Below are 20,253 nucleotides of genomic sequence, written 5' to 3' on the forward strand. Positions count from 1 at the left end.
TTCAGGGCTGTCAGGGCTCAGCGGAAGTGCCAGGATCGGTGCCAGGCTCCAGCTGGAGCTCCGCGCTGATCCTGGCACTTCTGCTGAGCCTAGAAGAAGCGCCGATCATCTGGAATGTTGCAGCATCTCCAGGGTCTTGTGATTTACATTCAGATGCTTGGCAACTGATTCATATTTATGATGGTCACAGTGTCCCAGGGTCATGTGAAGTGACCTATTTGTCAAATCTGTTCTGAAGCACTGGATCAGATAGCTTAACAGAGGCGTTTGCAGTGAAGTGGAGTTTGAAAAAGTCAAGATGGCCATTGTGACCGTATCATCAAGGCCTGTCCCTTTTTTACATGAATCACTATTGCATCTTTACTTTTTTAAGTATCTCCCTTCATGGATGCCCAATATTCTAAAATGGATTACAATTGAAATTAAAGCTATAGATCAGAGCTGTGAGTGTATTACCATAGGATCAGTGCATATATTTTATCATGTAGAGTTTTTTGTGTCACTTTTAGGATTTTTAAAGGATTTTTAAAATGCTGTTTCAAAAATTCAAGTTTCAAAAACCCAACTTATTCTACTATTTCTTTAGTTATTGTTATCTGTTTAGGAATGTGATAGTTGCCTATTATTTCGCCTTATTAAACAAAGCAGTTGATAAAATATAACCAAATCTGGAAAGACTTTCTAAAGAAATTGATATATGGGCCAATATGAAATTGTATTTCATCTGAGAAATGTCTTTACCTGATGTATGGAAGAATGTCTATAAATGTCTCCACTGATATAATACTAAAAATTATACAGGTAGTCCTCAACTTACAATCATTTATTTAAATGCCGAAGTTATGATGGTGCTGAAAAAAATGACTTACAACCAGTTGTCGCACTTGCAACTATCACATACTCCCCATGGTTATGTGATCAAAATTTGTGAACTTGGCAACCAGAATTTATTTAGATTGATTGATATTTTTTATTTATTTTTCTCCAGTATTACTTTTTATAAATAGGTGGAGACCATATATGATACTCTTTCCTCCTCCTATTTTTCCCACAACGGCCTGTGAGGTGGGTTGGACTCAGACGGAGTGACTGGCCCAAGTCACCCAGCTGTCATAAATTTACAGTGGTCAGGTGATTCACCATTTATGATCTTCCCAGCTAGCTTCTGATAGGTAAAGTCAATGGGGGAAGCCAGATTCACTTAATAATCATACAATTCACTTAAAACCACATTGATTTACTTAAAAATTGTGGCAAAAATGGTCATAGCATTGAGCACAACTCACCAACCATCTCACTTAGCAATAGACGTTCTGGTCCCAATTGTTGTCAAAGGCTGAGGACTACCTGTACATTGGATGTTGGTGATCAGTCTGTTCTTCTCTGTTTCTAAGCAATCTAGTTTAAATTACCTGCAGCACTTGTATTATTATGTGACCAGTGATACAATCCAAAGCATCTCATTTCTAGAGCAGATCCAAAGCATCTCATGCACTAGAGCAGGCCTTAGGGCAAGATATTCATCCCATAACTATGAATGGATTTGCCTGGTCTTCTTGCCTTAGTTTAGGGGTGATTTTCCCTTGGGAAACCAGGGGGTAGGTAAACAGGTGAAACTGCAACAGAATCTGCAGTGGCTTTCTCAGAGACCAGCCCAAACAAGAACTAATACAAATGGATGCAACATCTTACAGCAATAGCAATTAACCTCTCACTTTGAGCAGTATACCTTTCAGTTGGACTGTTTCAGAGGAAATATAAACATAATATTTAATGCTATATTGCCACAGCAGTATAGAAACATCTGTGCAATTATTTTTATTACACTGACACTTTTTACTGCAGCATCTGGCTCTAAAAATGGTTAATATATTCCATGCCAACTTCCTATAAAATGTAGCCACAAAGTAGGTTCAAGGTGAAAAAAATCATGTGTTTTATCCCCCCTTCCATCTTCTGGTTATGATTTTTATTCTTAGTAAAGAATAAAAATTACTATAATCACCATTTTAATATCAATTTGCATTTGAGGCCCTTGCCACACACTGGTTCTATTGAATGTTCTGTTTTCCAGTGTAATTGTCTTAAATGATTCTCCCCAAAACCCCAGGACTATTTCATTCTTCCATGAACGAATATTTTAAATTACTGCTTAACTTTTCTTCTACAATAGAGTTTTCCCCATTTTGATGCTCTTTGCTTCTGCTGATTTCTGTGTTGACTTTTTGTATAAGGCATGCTAGAAGATGGTGAAGGAGTCCTTGATTTCACCATGCAAGGTGTGCACATGTGCAGTGGATGTTAAGAAGAAAACAATAATTCAGAATGTACAAACTCTCTACTCACTGCTGTATTTTTTTATTACTCACTCACTCTTGTATTTTATGCTGTAGGAAATTGGGGTTTTAGTAATATCCAAATACTAAATACAATTTTCACCAGTTTCTTCTCTTGAAATATCACTGGGTACATTAATTACATTTATGGATGCTACTTTGCAGGCAGAAACTGGCAGTCACAGACAGCTCCTGGTGAGCTGTATGCAGAAACAGATTTTATCACTGACCTGCTGAATTCAGTCCACAAATAGCAATGGAGTGACATCCAAACTTCATGTCTCGCAGAGGTTCCGTCTATAGCCCAGCTTGTGCATAAGGTATTATTGATTTATGGCTATAACAGCCTTACTACTTTTCCCATATTTTTTTCAATCAAGGCCAACTCTTTTCTAAATTAGGAGCTTTATAAGCCAGTTCTGACATTCTGGGATTTAAAAATTTAGTCTTTGGCAATGCTCTATTTGAGAGCATACATAAATGGGAAAGCTGGAACACCAGTACTTAGAGAACAGGATACAATCTAGCGGTATGTTTGTCTTAACTCCTCTGCTCTTGTGTTCGATAATGCTAGCCACTCATCACACAGCTATTACTGTTTTCTCTGAAATGCAGAAGCTAAACATTCTTTCAGTGTTTTAGATGTGTTTTAAATGCTGGGTTTTTTTTTTAGTGAACGACTTGCGACTGTGTAAAATGCATCTGTACTGTAAATTAAATGTAATTATTTCTGTATGTCATAAAAAATTCAAGGTGTTTTTTCTTTTTCTACTATGGAGGAGGTGAAATTTGTCTTGTGTTTCAGAAGAATAGTATAACAAGATGTGTTATGCTAAATAAATCAGAGGTCTGAGGACTACTTAAATAAAACATCTGCATGCTTGAATAGGAAACTGGTTTTGCAATAACCTCATTCACAGAAAATTTTGTTCCTGCTTATATGTCAAATGATCTTGAGTGAATGCAGAAAACCCTTGAGTAAAATTTCACTTGAAATTTAATGTTATTCTTCATATATGTAATTACATAGTACCATATCTTTGGAACATCAAGTCCATATTCTCTTCTGGGGAATCCAAATAACTGATAGTTTACACAAAAATACTTTGAAGCATGAGAGGACACAATTGATATATGATTCTGAGAAAAGACACTGATGCTTTAAAGAGTAACAGGAAAATTCATATCCCCACATACTCCAAAGCATCATTTAAAGAATCAGATCCAAAACAATGCATAGCTCTATGGCAGGGGTTCCCAACCAAGGGTGCTCACATCCCCTGGGGGTGCGAGATGAAATTCTAGGGGGTATGAAAACTTGGGTTTTCAAAATTATAGTGTATATGCATAATTCGTTGCTGTTATTTCAAACGTTTGTAAGGGATGCAAGAATATATCAAAAGCGTTCTAGGAGTCTGGGGTATAGAAAAGGTTGGGAACCATTGCTCTATGGAATATACAGCAGACTTGCTTTTTATTTTTATGAACCTAAGAACACTTAAATGGAAAATTTCTGCTCAATATAGGACTTATGCATAATCTATATCTGCACCTATTTGTACTTTTCAGTAGGTGCAAGAAACTATATATTAGTAGGGCCAAACAGAAAAGATAGCAAATTGGAGCTGTCTCCAAACTCTTATCAACTTTCTCTTTGACTGCTCTTTATAAGCAAAGTGAAAACTTCTTTAGATGGCATGTTGGCCTAACTAGTCATCTGTGATTTCAGCAATCTCAGCATGGCAGGCGGTGATTATTGGGGTCTGCAAGAACTTCAAAAAGGCAGAACCTACTCAGCTACCTGAGAAAAGCAAACCTCTTTTACCTAAGACTAGCAAAGCAGTGTCCAAAAATTATGCTGCAGGTAGCTCATAATATTAGATTAGATTAGAAGAAAAAACCTGACAGCTAAATCCCATTAAAAGCCAAAAAGAAATTAGAGGACAGTTCTTTAAATGAAATGAATGAACAACACAATATAAAATATATGATAGTAGTGGTTTTATTGCTGATCACATTGGGCTTTGTTTTCCTTGCCCAAAAGGAAGTCCAGGGCAAGCTAGGACTATTTAAAAAATCACAAGAGTACAAGCTTCCATTTATCCCTGGCACTTTCATCCTTTGCTGCTACTAATGGGAATTGAATAAGAATTAAAGAACTTCACAAGTTCAATATATCATGCTTGAGAGGTAAAGCACATGGTCAATCACTTAAGTTTCCAAACATTTGCTTCAGCCCAGTCCTTTTCTATTTTCACCTTGCAAAGAACAAGGGGGGGGGGAGATATCTAATTGACAACCAGACTATATCTCTTAGGAGACACAATAATTTCAACTGCCTGCTTATAAAATGCAGAACAGCAATACAGCTAGATGAAAAAAATAATTCTATAGCACATATAAAATACAGTAAGATGCACTTTTCACAATTCAATAAATAAGTTGTCTCGTGGGAACTTAAGCCATCCAGTATTCAATATGGAAAATAGGTGCAGGTGGTTGTTTTTTGGGGTTTTTTTTTTTTGCAATCTATAAAGATGCTATCTTTAATTGAATAAATAAGAACAAACTTACATATTACTTTAAAATTAAAGTTAGCAGATTTATATGGCATATTCACAAGGAAACCAATTGGAATCAGGATATCTCTTTAAAAAAGGATGCTTTGATTTCTGTTTTGGTGAAAAATTGTTTCTCATTCTTTCCATTTTAATTCCCAAAAGGTAATTTATTAAACCTCTTTTTGAGCTCAAGATATTCAAATCAGAATATTACATGAGCAAATAGTTTAATCTATTTTCTGATCCACATTCAGAATCCCAATTTGGATTGGCTCCCATGCATATTCTCTAAGTAGAAGAAAAAAACATAGTTTTTCAAAATAGCCTGTTGTTTAGCCTACAGATCAGCTAGTCCATGTTGTGTACTTACAAAATCAAAAGTGCAGATATAATTATTGTCATGAGATCAACCTCTGGTTTTTCATTTTCTCCTTCTGCCTCTTTGGATGCTCAGCTTGTAAGGAAATTTCTGGGTTTATTTAATCACAGTTTTATTAAGTTACAATTTCCCATGATGATTAAAGTGGAAAATGCTGTTTGCATGCTCTCCAGAATCTTGGTTTGCAAATTAAAGTTGAAACTTTGATTTACAATCCTGATCTGTAGACTGTATTTAAATTTCAGCTTCTTGGAGACAGTGAAAAACTCAACAAAGTATGCCGTTTCCTTTTAAGCTATGATTAATAAAGAAGGGTAAAATGAAGATACAGATATAGCCGTTGTCTAGTTATACTGTAACAAATCAGGGCTTCTCCAAGCAGCATTATGTGTGACCTGATTACAGAACTGAAATAATACAAAAGAGTATCCATTCAAGGTATGTACTTACTGCTAGGCGTCCACTAGTCTCCTCCCCCCATCAAATATTCAAATTCTGATGAAAATATACAGCAGGTAGGAGATCCATAGAAAAATTCCAGCAAAGGAAATACTTCCGTGGAATTCAAATGAGCCAAATCACACATTAATATATGTTTTCAGAAAGCTAAGTATAAAATCTAAGCAAAGTTAAGTAAGCCTTATTCTCATTGATTTCAGTGGGACAATTAACTGGGGAAATCATCTTCCAAATTTCTTACTGAAAAATAAGTAGGGTAGGAGAAAAGTTGGAATATTTTTACAAGGAGCTTTTCTTTGGAGACAATATAGATTTCCTCTTTAGTAACTTGAGTTTCATTAAACAAACAAATGGATAGAATTCTCTCCTTAAAATTGAATCATTTACACACACGTACACATATACACACATACACATGCATAGACATATACAAACAACCCACATAGCTGTCACATATAACAAATACATTAATATGTATTTTTTCTTCAGTCCACATAATTTAATTTGAAAATTAATAAGTCATTAAAAATTAAATGATTCACATATTTCCTTAAACTAAAGTGATGCTAAAATAAGATTATTCTCTTTACAAAAATCCAGATTTCCATACTGATAGCAATTCTATTGTATATACACACACTTTATTATATACATATCTATCCCTGATCTTTTAGTGGCAATTACCACCATTATTTAGTAATAACAGTTGTCATGGGTTCTCCTGAAGCTGTTCCGTGTGCCTTTATTGTGGGACAAACCATATGCAGGATATGAGACTATGATATTTTTTTAAAAAAATCCACTGATGTTGGTGCTGTAATGCACAAACAGAAGAGGGAAGAACCAAAGTTTACACACATGTATTGGGAAGTGATATACTGTTAAGTAACTGGATTTCGTGCCTGAATTTCACTGATAGCTACATTCCAAATGCAAACCATACATCTGCTATATCATAGAAACTAGTGTTCTGTACACAATATACTGCTGAACATTCCCATCAGTGTATCCGTAACCACAGTGCTACTGTGAATTATTTTTCTCACATCCAATTCTATGTGTGGATTAAACTGATAAGATTGTCATATTTTCAAAGGGTTTTTATAGATTCTGAAAGATCCGAGTTCAGAGTTTTCTTAGCTGTGATTAACTGCAGAGGAAGCAGATCTGAATGCAACATGTTCAATAATTGTGGCTTGCCAGTTCCCGTTCCTTGAAAATCAAATGGAAAAATCACTTAAATTATATGTAACTGTTGAACACTGATTGTCTACAGCCCTCTAACATCTGTGGGGCTTTCAGCACTGAACACTTCCATTCTCAATCTAACAGAATTGTTAAAGTGAATAGGTGGGAGATCTAAATTTATTCTTGCATATTTTTTTCACTCTATTATGAGACTAGTGATCTATCTTCCTCATGGTACATACAATCTCATGAAAAATGAAGGGCACATTTACTCTATAAAATAATTATTTTTAGCATTACAACTCTAACAGGTTTTATGAGAAAAGAAAAACAACTGTCCTTAAGAAAATCTTTGTTCCGTGCCCTCTTTTTCATGATACCTTAAAATGCAGTGTCCAGAATCTAAAATGATGTCTATATTCAAATTGTAGAAATTACAGACTGGCAGATTGCACTATAGTTCCTCCATTTCAAAGTGTGTGTTAAAGCTGTTTGCCATTGTAGTATGCTCAAGGATCCTTGTAAGGCTGGGTTTTAATAACTCCACAGAATGACATGACAGGTGTTGAGTGGCATCGTTCTTCAAAGACAGCATTTGGTCTGTGCGTGGATCCTGGCGGTCATAATACAGAGCCCACACCAAAGTAATTGTAAGGATCATAGCCAAAATTTGGGTAACCCCTATGGAGATTCCTAGAAATCGAAGCACCTGCAACTGCTTAGTTCCTCTCAAGAATGTGTACATCTTTTTGTCACAACCCTGTGGAGCAAAAGAAGAAATTTAGCTATATAGGAACATATCTATATTGTGCCCAGAGATGCTTGAAATCAGAAATTCTGAGTACCTCAAATGTGACTAGCACTGTCTAATTCTGACCAACTGACTCACAATGGTGCCATAATCTAGTCTACACGAAGAACAGTTTTATCAGAATCAGCTACCTACTTTATATTTATTAAAAACCTTTTCCTGGATGTTACATATTAGCCTGTCTAGAAGGAAAACCTTGTGAGTTCAAATGGTGTTCCACTGAATTAGACTAAAAAGAGAAAGAAAAGCATTACAAATGAATGACTGGCTATAATAGATTTTATTTCTACGACTATGGCCAGAGTTATTGGAATGATAGATTGGGGGCATTTTACAAGGACTGGTAAAAATGCACAAGTAGTCCTTGTTTAGTGACTGCCTCAGTCAACAACCATTTGCAGTTAAATGGAGATGGAAAAGTAACTCTGCAATTAATGGTGTATTTATGTCCTCCACAGTGTCCATTTCTTTCTTTCTCTCAATCAGTTGTTCACCATTACAATCAGTTACTACACACTGTCCTATGCCTGACCTGGTTATTTTTTCACCTCAGCCTTGCATGTGGAGAGATTGTCTAAGCCAACACACATCCTTAAAAAATGCTAACCACAAGTTAAAAAGGTCAACTCTCTGACCTTAATTAGAACTCTCTAGCCAGCTTGCACAGCTGCTTGTAATGGACCAGACCATAATCAGTTTCATGCTACAGGCTTCCTTTTTCCTAACTGGCAGCTGCAAGCAGGGCTAGGTAAACAGCTGATGCTAGTGCATTCCTTTCCATGTGTGTGTGCCTGCTTAGTCTCTTGCACTCTCTTTCTCTCCAATGAACGTAAATATGAACATCACTTCTCATCCTGATAATTTTCCCAGCACAAGGGTTAGCATTCCAAAGGGTAGGGGAGTGAGAAGAAGGACTGTAAGATTAGCCCTTTTACTCAGCTTCCTTCTGAGTTGGGTTCCAGAAACCTTCCTCAAAGATTGGCTCACCTGGCTGTTTGGAGTAACATTTGTTTGTTTACCCTATTTATATAGCCACTCATTTCACTAAAAGCAACTCTGGACAGCATACAACAAACAAAATCACAGATGCTAAAAAACAATCATTATAAAAAGATTAAAAAATTATTATTAAAAAGAAAAAAATATAAAACATTTAAAATATCTTTGAGGAGCTATAAGGCAAAGAAAGCTGAAGTAAAACTATAAACCACAGATATGGTCATGCGATTTTTCACCTAGTGACTTCTTTGCTTAGAGGCAAAGTTATTGGTGTCATTATGGTTGCTAAATGATAACTACCTGTATTTGGACAAAGCATAATGAATCTCATCAGAAAGGTTTCATACTGAATCCTGTGGGAATTACAGCACATGAGCCTAATGTAAGTACCTTAGATAAAGATGTGTACTAGAGAAGAATATGAGTAAAGGTAGTCCTTGACTTGTGACCACAAATTTCTGTTGCTAAGCAAGATAGTCGTTAAGTGAGTTTTGCCCCATTTTATGACCTTTCTTGCCACAGTTATTAAGTGAATCACAGCAGTTGTTAAGACAGTTGTTAAGGGAATCTAGCTTTCCCATTGACTTTGCCTGTCAGAAGGTCACAAAAGGAGATCACATGACTCTGGGACACTGTAACTGTCATAAATATGAGCCAGTTGCCAAGAGTCTGAATTTTGATCACGTGACCATGGGGATGTGGCAATGGCCATAAGTGTGAAAAATGGTCATTACTCACTTTTTTCAGTGTCATTGTAACTTCGAACGGTCACTAAATGAACTGTTCTAAGTTGAGGATAACCTGTAGAGAGGCCTATTAAAGCACTCTAAAAAAATCACATAGAACATTAGCTGACACATTGGCCTTCACTGTCTATATATTAAGCTTGAACTCCTAGTATAAAAAAAACATGTATGATTTAATAGGTATGAAGTATAAAGTATATGAAATATATGAAGAGGGCAATAAAGCCAATGATTGAAATATATTGAGAGAATACATTTTGTTCAAAAACAACAAAAAGAGGAAAAGTTCTACTGTATGTTAAAAGTATCTACACCTGCTCATAAATCGACACAAATGAATTTGGCAATACTATACAAAGCATCTGTGATCAAATAAATCAAAGAATAAATAAAAGGAGTACTATTGCTATATTTATTATTGCCTGTCATAAGGAAAAGCCTTTCCAAAAGAAAATGCAAATAAGAAAAAAAAATTACAGCAAAGAGGACTTTTAGTTACCCCAGAATCTGTGCCAATTTTAATAAATGTGGAGCAATAGCAAATTGTAATGAGACAGTTATGAGAAAAGTAATATGTATGAATAGAAGCTCTCAAAAAGGAGGCACTGAATAATTGCGAGCAATTTCAATGAAGATCAAGGAATGAAGCAGACTATAAACTGCCAATGTGTTTGAACAAAAGATTTTGTGAAGATATGAAACAAGAAAGACACATCCTAGAAAGAGGGACAGAGCACACACAGGCAGCCCAGATCTGTAGACTGTATGAGCTATAACAATTAAGGGCCTATATGACAACACTGTCATTCTAATATTTGTGAGGAAATGTTACTCCATTTTCAGCTCCAAGGGCATTTCTCGCATTTCGATTTGGGATTGGGCATCCCAAAGGACTTTCCATCAGTATTGCTAAAACAGGTAGTCCTCATTTTAGGATAGTAATTGAGACTGGCAACTATGTGTTGCTAAATGATGCTGTTGTAAAGTGCAATGTCATGTACTTATACTGCAAGTGGAAAGCAGCTGCAGCAAATAAAACACACATCTTCCAGGCTTAGAGACAGGTTTTTGTTTAAAGTCTTACCTCCTGGTAAAGATCACTAAGATCTTCGTGGTGTGCCTGTTTAGAACATCCTGGGAATTCCCTCACACAGCAGGAATCTGGAGGCCAATCCATCTCTGTCATTTCCAGCCAATCCGTGAAATACACTACTCCACAGCATTTAAACTGCAAAAGAACCATCATGCTTGTATGATACTCAAGGACCACAGAATGCAGTGAACAATTCTGAGTTGCATGCAAGCTTGCAATTTCTCTAAAGAAAGCCCCATTTTGAATATGAATGCTTTAGAAGAAAACAAGGCCTCTTTATAGCAATAAAGAAAAACAGCTTGGAATGTTCCCAGATTAAACATCATCTTATCCTTCCATTTGTACGTCTTCCATTTTGATTGAACTACCTAAATCACTTATGAGTCTGAAGATAGATGTTTTGTAAACTTCAAGAGCGCTTAAATGAAATTCCTCTCAAAATCCAAATGTGAAAATTATCATCCAAACCTCAAGGCCTTTGTTTTCCTTTGTGACTCATCTTGGTAAGCAAAACTTCTGCTTTAAAATGGAAAAACAAAACAAAACAAAAAAACTGTCTATTAGGAAATTAATGTAGCCTAACTTTAAAAAGTCCTTTCCCAAATAAAATTATATGCTTCTAGTGAAATAAAAAGGTAGGTATTCACTAAAATAGAAAGCAAGTAAGTTCAAAATACTTTTAAAAGCTAAACAGTAAACGGTCAGATATAGTTAGTATAATGTTAAAATGAGAAATACACCAAATTAGTTTTATTTAGTCAGCTTTTCTAATTAAACCACCTAAAAATTGCTTTGGGCCTGGAATGCATTTCACAAGTATGTCTGTTTCAAAAGTTAGATTTGCATATTTGGCAAGAGAATGTTATTGGAATTTGGGCATAATTTACAGAAGTTTATAGCAGGAAATATCTATTAATAAACTGTCACTTCTGTGCCATTAAGACTGGATCGAAGTAATTCTGTTTTTCTGACAATTTCAACTTTTTCATTTTCCCAGAAAAAGTTTCCATACCCTCATGACAGAACCTAAGTTTCTAAATGATATATAACAACTAGCCAAAAGAGTAAAGATCTTACAGGTTTTCTAATGTAAAATAAATTAAAAATAATGAATAAAAAAATTAAAAATGAGAGCATAGTTTGGTCTAGTGCAGTGCTTCTCAACGTTTGTGTGACGGCGCCCCCCGCCACACAAACGTTCTGAGCATGCGCGGCGCCCCCCATGCATGACGGGCATGCACGGCGCCCCCCATGCGCGGCGCACGTGCACGGCGCGCATGAACGGCGGCGCCCCCGTGCACGGCGCGCGTGCACGGCGCCGCAAAAAATGGCGGATCGCCACCGAAAAATGGTCGATTGACCCCAAATGGGGTCGCGACCCATAGGTTGAGAACCGCTGGTCTAGTGGTTAAGGCATGAGGCTTGAAATCAAGAGACTGTGAGTTCTAATTCTGCCTTAGGCATGAAAGCCAGTTGGGTGACTATAAGCCAGTCACTCTCTCTTAGCCTAACCCAGGGGTAGGCAACCTTGGCTCTTTTATGACTGGCTCCATGCTGGCTCAGGAATTCTGGGAGTTGAAGTCCACGAGTCATAAAAGAGCCAAGGTTGCCTACCCCTGGCCTAACCCAATTCACAGGGTTGTTGTTATGGGGAAAACTGGAAGAGAGAGGAGTATGAGATATGTACACCACCTTATTTATAAAAAAAACAATAAAGGCAGGATAAATATAAATAAGTTAACAAACATTTATTTAATTTTGAGAAGCTATTTTGGAAGAGTGGAAATTGGGATGGGAAATCTAGGGAAACCAAAATTGCCCAGTCCCAGGTTTCTGAATATTAACATTTTTATGGAATCTCAAAGGCACCCAAAATGTGTTTGATTGAACAGACTAAATCTCAGATTAAATCCTTTCAAACTGTTCAACTAGCAAATTAAATGAGTCTAGCCTTTATGTTTCCTGTCCAGCTTTCCCCAAAAAAGAGTTAAAAAGTCTACCACTCAAAAATGTTACATGTAGAAGCTCAAAGAAAGATAGTATAGCATATTGAAATGGAAGTGCTACTATAAACACACCTTTAAAATGAAAAAAATATCTACAGGTAGTCCTTGATTTATGAACATAATTGAGCCAGGAGTTATGGTAGTAAATCATTGCAGTCATTAAGTGGATCACCTCATGATTGCACTGAATGTTATGCCTTTTTTTGCAATGAATGTAGTAGTTGTTAAGCAAACGCGGAGGTCATTAAGCAAATCTATATTATCTAAATGGTGTTTTTTGCCAGAAACTGGAAGTAAATGCTGGGAACCTATAAAAACATAAAAAAAATCACAGTCATATGACTGGGGGATACTGCAAATGGCTATAACTGCGAGCCAGTTGCCAAGTACTAAAAATGCTATCATGTGAACATGGGTGGGGATGGAGGTTACGGCCTTCAGAACTTCAAAATTTGGGGGCAGTGCCTGTCATAATGTTGAATGGTTGCTTAGCAAGGGCCTGTAAATGCAAAATGCCCAAGTATTTCAGGAGAGCACGTATTGGTTACTGGGAATTTGGATAAACGCATAACTTGTCTCTGCATAGACCAGTGGTTCTCAACCTTTTTATACGGCGACCCCTGGTCACATGGACGCACCGCGCATGCGCGCGCGGCACGCATGCGCGGCGGCGCCCCCTGAGGGGGAAAAATGGCGGATCGCGTTGTTTGGCGACCCCCGTAAAATGGTCGTTTGACCCCAAATGGGGTCGCGACCCATAGGCTGAGAACCGCTGGCATAGACTGATGACTTTGAAAAAAATCTTGTTCAGATTTGCATTCCGTACTGCCAATTCAGTAACTCTAACCCTTCAATTCAACAGCAGCAGATATTAAAAGTTTTAAAAGTTTACAACATAGCAATAAAAGGCTTAACAATAATCAGAATCATTTCGTGGATGCACCAAACATTATGGTTACACCAGAGAGCTTCTCCAAAAAGATAACTTTAAACTAAGCCACTAAGGAATGTTTATTTCTTTCTTTAAAATTTCTTTAAAATTACTGCACATTTTCTCTTGCAATCGGTGTAATAATAAGGGACATAATCTTCTCATTTGCCCAATGAAACAGAAAAAAGCCAATCTGTAATTAGCACCCATAATGGTTTCTCACCACAAGTGCTCTCTCTGTAACAATTTGAACAATTAGAAGCCCAACACTCATTAAGGTTGCAATTCTTAAAAAAGAATACCAAAGTGCAAAGAGAATAAGATATTTTCCCCTTCAGGATAAATAAACCAGGTTTTTTTCCCCAAGTTTCTTCCTCCCACTGCATCAGAAAAGACAAACCATAGCTCTGTTTTTCCTTAATAGATGCAGAGCTTTTGAAGAATGCAATTCATTAATTGTATTTGTTTTCCTATTTAACTGTTTTTAAAACAAACTTACTAATTCAGCCAACCAATTTTTTAAATGCACAGATTTCAAGAAAATGATTGACATTTAAACTGTGTCTGGTCTGTGAAGAAGTATCTGTAATTGATGGCTTTTTTCATGCATACTTCCATGTATTTTCTATATAATGATTTATCATTTTAATATTTTTCTGTGCCTTTGTTTCCATTAATGTACAAATTAGAGCTGTTCCACCATCAGTTCATTCAAGAAATAAAACTGGATCCTGTCACACAATAGCAATCTATGGAAACATTGCTTGTAATTCTCTGGAAATAATTAGGCTTTCTTCAACTTTACTCTCAGAAATTAAATTTAAACATTGAAGTTTTCAAATTCATTTTAAAGCAAACCTTCAATAATATAAGATGTTTTCATCAGGAAAATGTTGTTTCCTTTTCATAACTTATGCAGATCATTCCTTTTATGTACTGTATGAAAGGTTACCTGCCATCCTGACTAAGGCTGAACACCATCAACTCCAATATTATATGGTTCAGCTCACGTGTAGAACAAAATCACAATTTTAACCATGGACAGTTGAAGGAAGCATGATATAGCCTAGTAAGCTGATTCATGCAACATACTAATCCTGGTTATAATTTGTGCCCAGCTTCAGACGCACTCAAAATCAAGGCAAAATCAGTAGTTGTCTTCTCCTGTTGTTTATCTTTGATTTAACTAGCTTAACTATAATGTGACAGTTTCCTCTCCATTATGTGGAGGAGAGGTGGGAGATTATTCATTATATTGATTAATTTATTGGAATTAGTTACGCATTTCTGTCCATCACATGAGAAGAAAAAAATCCACATCTATCTCATTTAATTTGACTACATAAAAATGCAAGTTATAATTCACAGACATGATTATTGACTGTTCGATCACTAACCTCCCTCTGGAAGAAATTCCACGCATGGGTCAGCCAATGATAACGAGGTAAGCCATAATTGATCATTCGAGCTTTTAAAGTTACCATATCTGACCACTGTACAGGAACCTGAAGGAGAGGAAAAAATTAAAAGAATGTTCAACCGCCACAACAGGAAGCTGTAAACATAGCACATTAACAACTGCAGAAATTGCTTGTTACATATATTTCTGAAGCTATTTTCTGAAGTGGAGTATCTGCAAAGAGAGAACATTTCCTCTCCTCAGATCATGAGCCATGACATTAATAGAAATATGTTTACATATGACTTATAACAGATTCATCTAGCGTTTTTCAAACTATATCACATGCAATCCTAATCCCCTTTTCAAGGCTATCTTTGTGAGAGAATTATACAACATCATGCACTCAGTTTTATGTAATAAAATCTCAAGTCATATGCATTCCTGTTCCAATAACATTTACAATGTTAACATTATTGATTACAGCACCAAATATATAGCAGATTCATTTATCTTCTACAGGAAGTAGATCCTTCACTAAATAAAACCCTCAAACACCTGGCTATTGTTTTTATTCCTTTATTTTATTCCTTGATCAAAGAAATATACATCCAGGTGTTTTATTGACCATACGTTAGACATGAGCCAGCAATGTGATGCAGCTGCTAAAAAGGCAAATATTATCTTTGGTTCCTTAATTCAGATTATGGAATGTTATTAACCCACTCTACCCTATCATTTGGAATACTGTGTGTATGTTAGGCACCATAATTCAAAAAGGAGAAAGACAAATTGGAACAAGTCTGGAGGAAGATAATGAAGATGTTGAGGAATTTGGAAATCAACTTCTACCAGTATGTTGAAAGAACATGAGTAGAGAAGAAATAACTGAGACATATATAAAAGAAGTGTTCAGATAGCTGAAGAATTGTTGCATGGAAGAAGTGGAGTTATTCTAATATTGCCCCATGGCAGGCCATGACATTAAGTACCATGTTGAATGGCAACCTTGGGGAAAACTGGAAACTACCTTTCAGTATTACCTGCTATGTCACCTGAGGATATTCTGCTGCAGCTACAGTAGTTCTGTACTGTACTCGGTACTCAACTGCTTCAAAACCCATTTGGTTCTCAACACATTGTCAAGTTTCGAAGCACAGTCTTGCTGATGTGAAAAATATTGCTTCTCAACTTGCCAACAAACCTTGGGGGGAGGGGAAAGGGGTTGGAATGTGAGCTGCGAAGATCAAGAGGCCAGACCATGAAATTCAAGGACATTCTACCAAGCGTCTGGGTAGATTTGAAGATGCTTTATAATAACAATATTTTCCTGCTTGATTGGGCAATGTGACGTGACCAAGAGACAGGAGGAAGAATTCTATGTTTTTACTATGGGGATGTGGGTGGGGTCTGGCCAGAGCTGATTTTGCTTTCATAATGTGCCAAATTGGTGCACTCAATAAAGTTTTACATTTAGAGATTGGAATGTCTTAAAGATGTTTGCTTGGTTGGGTTCATCAGTCGGAACTATGACACACATTTTGACATGAAAATGTTGTCCCAGTACTTGGCCTTTGTTTAGGGCTCAATGAACTGCTATAAGAAGAGGGGGACAGCTGAGGGAACGGAGAGGAAGTCAGCCATGCTGGGAAGGTCACTGCAAAAGGAGTAGGGATGGCCACAGAGCTGGGGATGGTCACAGGAAGTTGGCCATGTTGGGGAGGTCGCTGATATAGGAAAAGGGACGGGCAGAAAGTTCTTGCCAACAGAAACAAAGGGTTACATGGTAAGTCACATGATTTGTTTGAGACTCATCCTTGCATCTCCCAGAATGAATTAATGCCAAGTACCATTAATTGGTACATGGAAATAATTGGTTATCTCAGCAATCTTTCTGAAAGCCTTCCCATTTACATACATGAACTTGGTAAAAGAAGTGCTTAAACTAACATAGCTCTCTAAGCAGCAAACTAAAATTTCAGTCTTAGGTTTAAATGAAGATCTCAGGGAATATCTGGTGAGCTACACAACACCTTTATAACTACCAGCTGGCATCTCAGGTAAAAATGCTGCTGTTCAGTAATGTCAATGTTCACACTTATAGCTTGGTCATTATTGATTTCGGCTGTAATGCAAGTGATAGAAAGAAATTATAAACATATAGCTACAGTCCTTCTTTGCCAGGGGTATCCTTCAAATCCAGATAATTTTCCCACATCCATAAAAAGATAACCGCATGTGATGGCTTCTTTTAAAAAAAATTATATACTTTTAGAGTGAAGAGAATAGCATACCACAACAAATTGTCTGGAGATTCCAGAATTAAAGATAACTTTGCATGATTTTTCTATTATCAATGTTTTTATATCAAGCAAATACAAATGCTTCTGGATTTCTAAATAATATTTATTTCCAAAAATGCCAGGCCTAATCTTAAACCAGTTGTTTTTCATGTCCTCCACCCGTCCCCTCCTGACCTAATACATGGAATATACTGAATGCAAAAATGCATTCTACATGAAAAATACCATTTATCAAATAAGGGACAAATCAGTCCTTCTTTCCTCCCCACCTTTTAAAAAAGGCTCATAGAATCCCATGGCTGGAGTCCTAGAAGACCTTGGAGTCTTCTAATCCAACCCTTTGCCCCAAGGCAAGAGTCCTTAAACCGTCCCAAACAAATTTTTAATCCCTGCATTAAAAAAACTCTTCTTTAGGCATTCAGGTTTCAATTAAATTGACATAAAATGGTTACACAATATAGATTGATTTTGGCCAGTTATCTTCTTTAGATTCAATTGTTTCACTAGTAAAACTAATACTGAAAAATAATGTTCTTCCTAGTATTGACTTAAAGTCTCTGCTATGAATAGCAGCACTTCCTGGTTAGACATTTTATTTTATCTCCTACAAAAAAATGAACCAGTTCAGTTTTGTTATAATAGGAAACAAGGTTTTCCTGTGATGACAAACTGTAGTAAGGCTACACCACACCACTCCTCCCTTATCTTTCCTCTTTTCTATTATGCATCTATTATGCATCATGAAAAATAGCAGAAACCTTTACTGTTCTCTGGATCCGAGAAATCATGGTCAATATTAGCAATGAAGATTAAATCTGTATTTAAAAGTCAGTAAGCCTGTTTACTTCTTCATAACAAATAGAGTAGTTTAATTCATACAAAAAATAAGGAGATGTAGTAACTTCTAGATCAGAGGTGGAGAACTTATAGCCCTCAAGATATAGCTGGATTCTGTGTAAATCATTCACGATTGTTAACCACGTTGGCCAAGACTGATAAAAATTAAGTTCCAACATATTTGGTGCACCATATTTTCCTGACCCATATCTAAACCATGAACCATAATCTGGAAATAAAAGGCAAATATATTTCCTGAAATGATACAATTTACTCAGTGCCTGGGTAGGAGACTTTCTGAAATTCTCAGTTATGCTTACTGATAGAAGAAAGGCAGTAGATATGCTGACGCAAATTGCAACAGGATGTTCAGTTCAAATTTCATTTCCCTAACTTAATAAAATACCAAACCAATGTGTAGAAAAATAAATAAAAATGAAAAAGTGACAAATATTTTAGATAACATTTATACATGGCTCATACTTCTACATTTACTAATACACTCAGCTGGTTTACAAGAATAAAAAATAAAACAAAAGCAAGCAAAATAACTCTACAAAAATCTGCAGCTGTGGAATATAAAAAAACAATACTAGCATAAAAGCAAAGGCAAACAAAACAGTTTATCACCAGTAATTATATATTTATTTAAACCAGAATCTCCCAGGCTAGTATCCAACCTGCAGTAGATTTGGTAGTTTCAGTTCATCTGGAGAATGCTAAATTGGAGAAAGTTATGACATCAGTTCAAAATAAGCATATTGAATACAGTATACTTTATACAGAACAAATATGTAAGTAAGGTTTCAAAGATAAAATGTTGTCTTTTACAACAGATGGAGAAATTAAATATAATGTAAGTAGAAAGGAAAATACTAAAAAAAAATGCTAAAAAAAGGACAGTTCCCAAGGTATTTGCATATAACCATATCATACAAAGCACTCTTGAATGAATAAATGTCTATACAGTAAGCAGAAATAAACAAATATAGAAAACTACAATGTGACAGAATTTAGGGAGATAGGTAGTACAGAACATTATCTCATATTTGAATCTGCTTTTCTTTCAAATATTGAAAATTATTGAAAGGATCGAAATGATGATTAATGCTACAGCTGAAGACAGAAAACAAAATAAATATGCATCATGGAAAATGCATCTGTAATGTGCTCATGATAAAATGCTATTTTTTTAAAAAAGATCAAACTGAGATTAAAACAGAGTGAACATTTTTAAAAAGCCTAGTCAACACAATAAAATCAAAATCTTATCTTAGTTTTAATTTTGTCCCTGGAACAAGCTTGTACTCAGGAGGATAGAATTCCATTTGCTGAATGGATAGTTCTGCAAATTGACTTTTTCTTTTTCCAGTCATTCAACCAAAAATTTGCATCACTTTTTAAAATATACTTCATTTGATTTAAATGAAAATTTGAATCCAGATGCAAATACAGACCAGACCCAGTAACATTACTGACAATAGCTTATATCACCTGAAATTGCTCGTACAAGTATACAAAAAACCCACATCTTTAACTGATAAACAACAATCAGTAATAGAAACACTTATCCTAAAATCAAACAATAAAAAAGTAAAAATATAAGAATTATTCCCAATATTAATTTCAAAAGACAGGTAAGGTAAAAAAAGGTAAAAAAGTCCTTGCAGTTTTTATTCTGCTAGTTGTTGCTGACATTAGGTCAGCGGTTCTCAACCTATGGGTCGTGACCCCATTTGGGGTCGATCAACCATTTTATGGGGGTCGTGAAACAACGCGATCCGTCATTTTTTCCCCCAGGGGGCGCTGCCGCGCATGCGCGCCGCACATGGGGCGCACCCGTGTGACAGGGGTCGCCGTCACACGAAGATTGAGAACCGCTGCATTAGGTGATGGTGCTCATCTCAATTTCAAGGCCATTGAGCCAGTGCTGTCTGAAGACAATTCCATAGTCATGTGGCCTCCATGACATCACGTGACACATCACATGTTCAAAATACAGGGTGGTCCTAAAACAATTATTCTGCATATACAAGTATTTTCAGTTGTAAAAGTACAGAATCAGCCATATTTCCCTTGGAGAAATAGTCTATACTTTCCTCAAGATGTTGCCATCACAAAGCCCCTCTCCAGACCATCACACTCAAGCCAGACCCACTGATGGAACCATGTTCCACAGCAGAATTTAGAACCTCTAGTACCTTC

The 20,253-nt window shown here is 36.2% G+C and overlaps 1 protein-coding gene across 5 annotated transcripts in view; it reads right to left on the reverse strand.

Annotated features, from left to right (window-relative positions):
- Positions 1 to 4,320: 4,320 nt before the first annotated feature.
- Positions 4,321 to 20,253, reverse strand: part of TSPAN12 (tetraspanin 12) — a 73,241-nt gene continuing 57,308 nt past the window's right edge. For all 5 annotated transcript variants that reach the window (XM_039343970.1, XM_039343973.1, XM_039343971.1 and 2 more), the window contains 3 exons: positions 14,907 to 15,014; positions 10,564 to 10,707; positions 4,321 to 7,683 (listed from right to left, as the gene is read on the reverse strand). In XM_039343970.1, coding sequence (XP_039199904.1) covers positions 7,378 to 7,683; positions 10,564 to 10,707; positions 14,907 to 15,014 — 558 coding nt within the window. In that variant the 3' untranslated portion in view covers positions 4,321 to 7,377. The remainder of the gene's footprint in view (positions 7,684 to 10,563; positions 10,708 to 14,906; positions 15,015 to 20,253) is intronic.

Source organism: Crotalus tigris, unplaced genomic scaffold (assembly GCF_016545835.1).
Source record: "Crotalus tigris isolate CLP2741 ecotype Arizona unplaced genomic scaffold, ASM1654583v1 scf7180000017883.2314494, whole genome shotgun sequence".
NCBI lineage: Eukaryota > Metazoa > Chordata > Lepidosauria > Squamata > Viperidae > Crotalus > Crotalus tigris.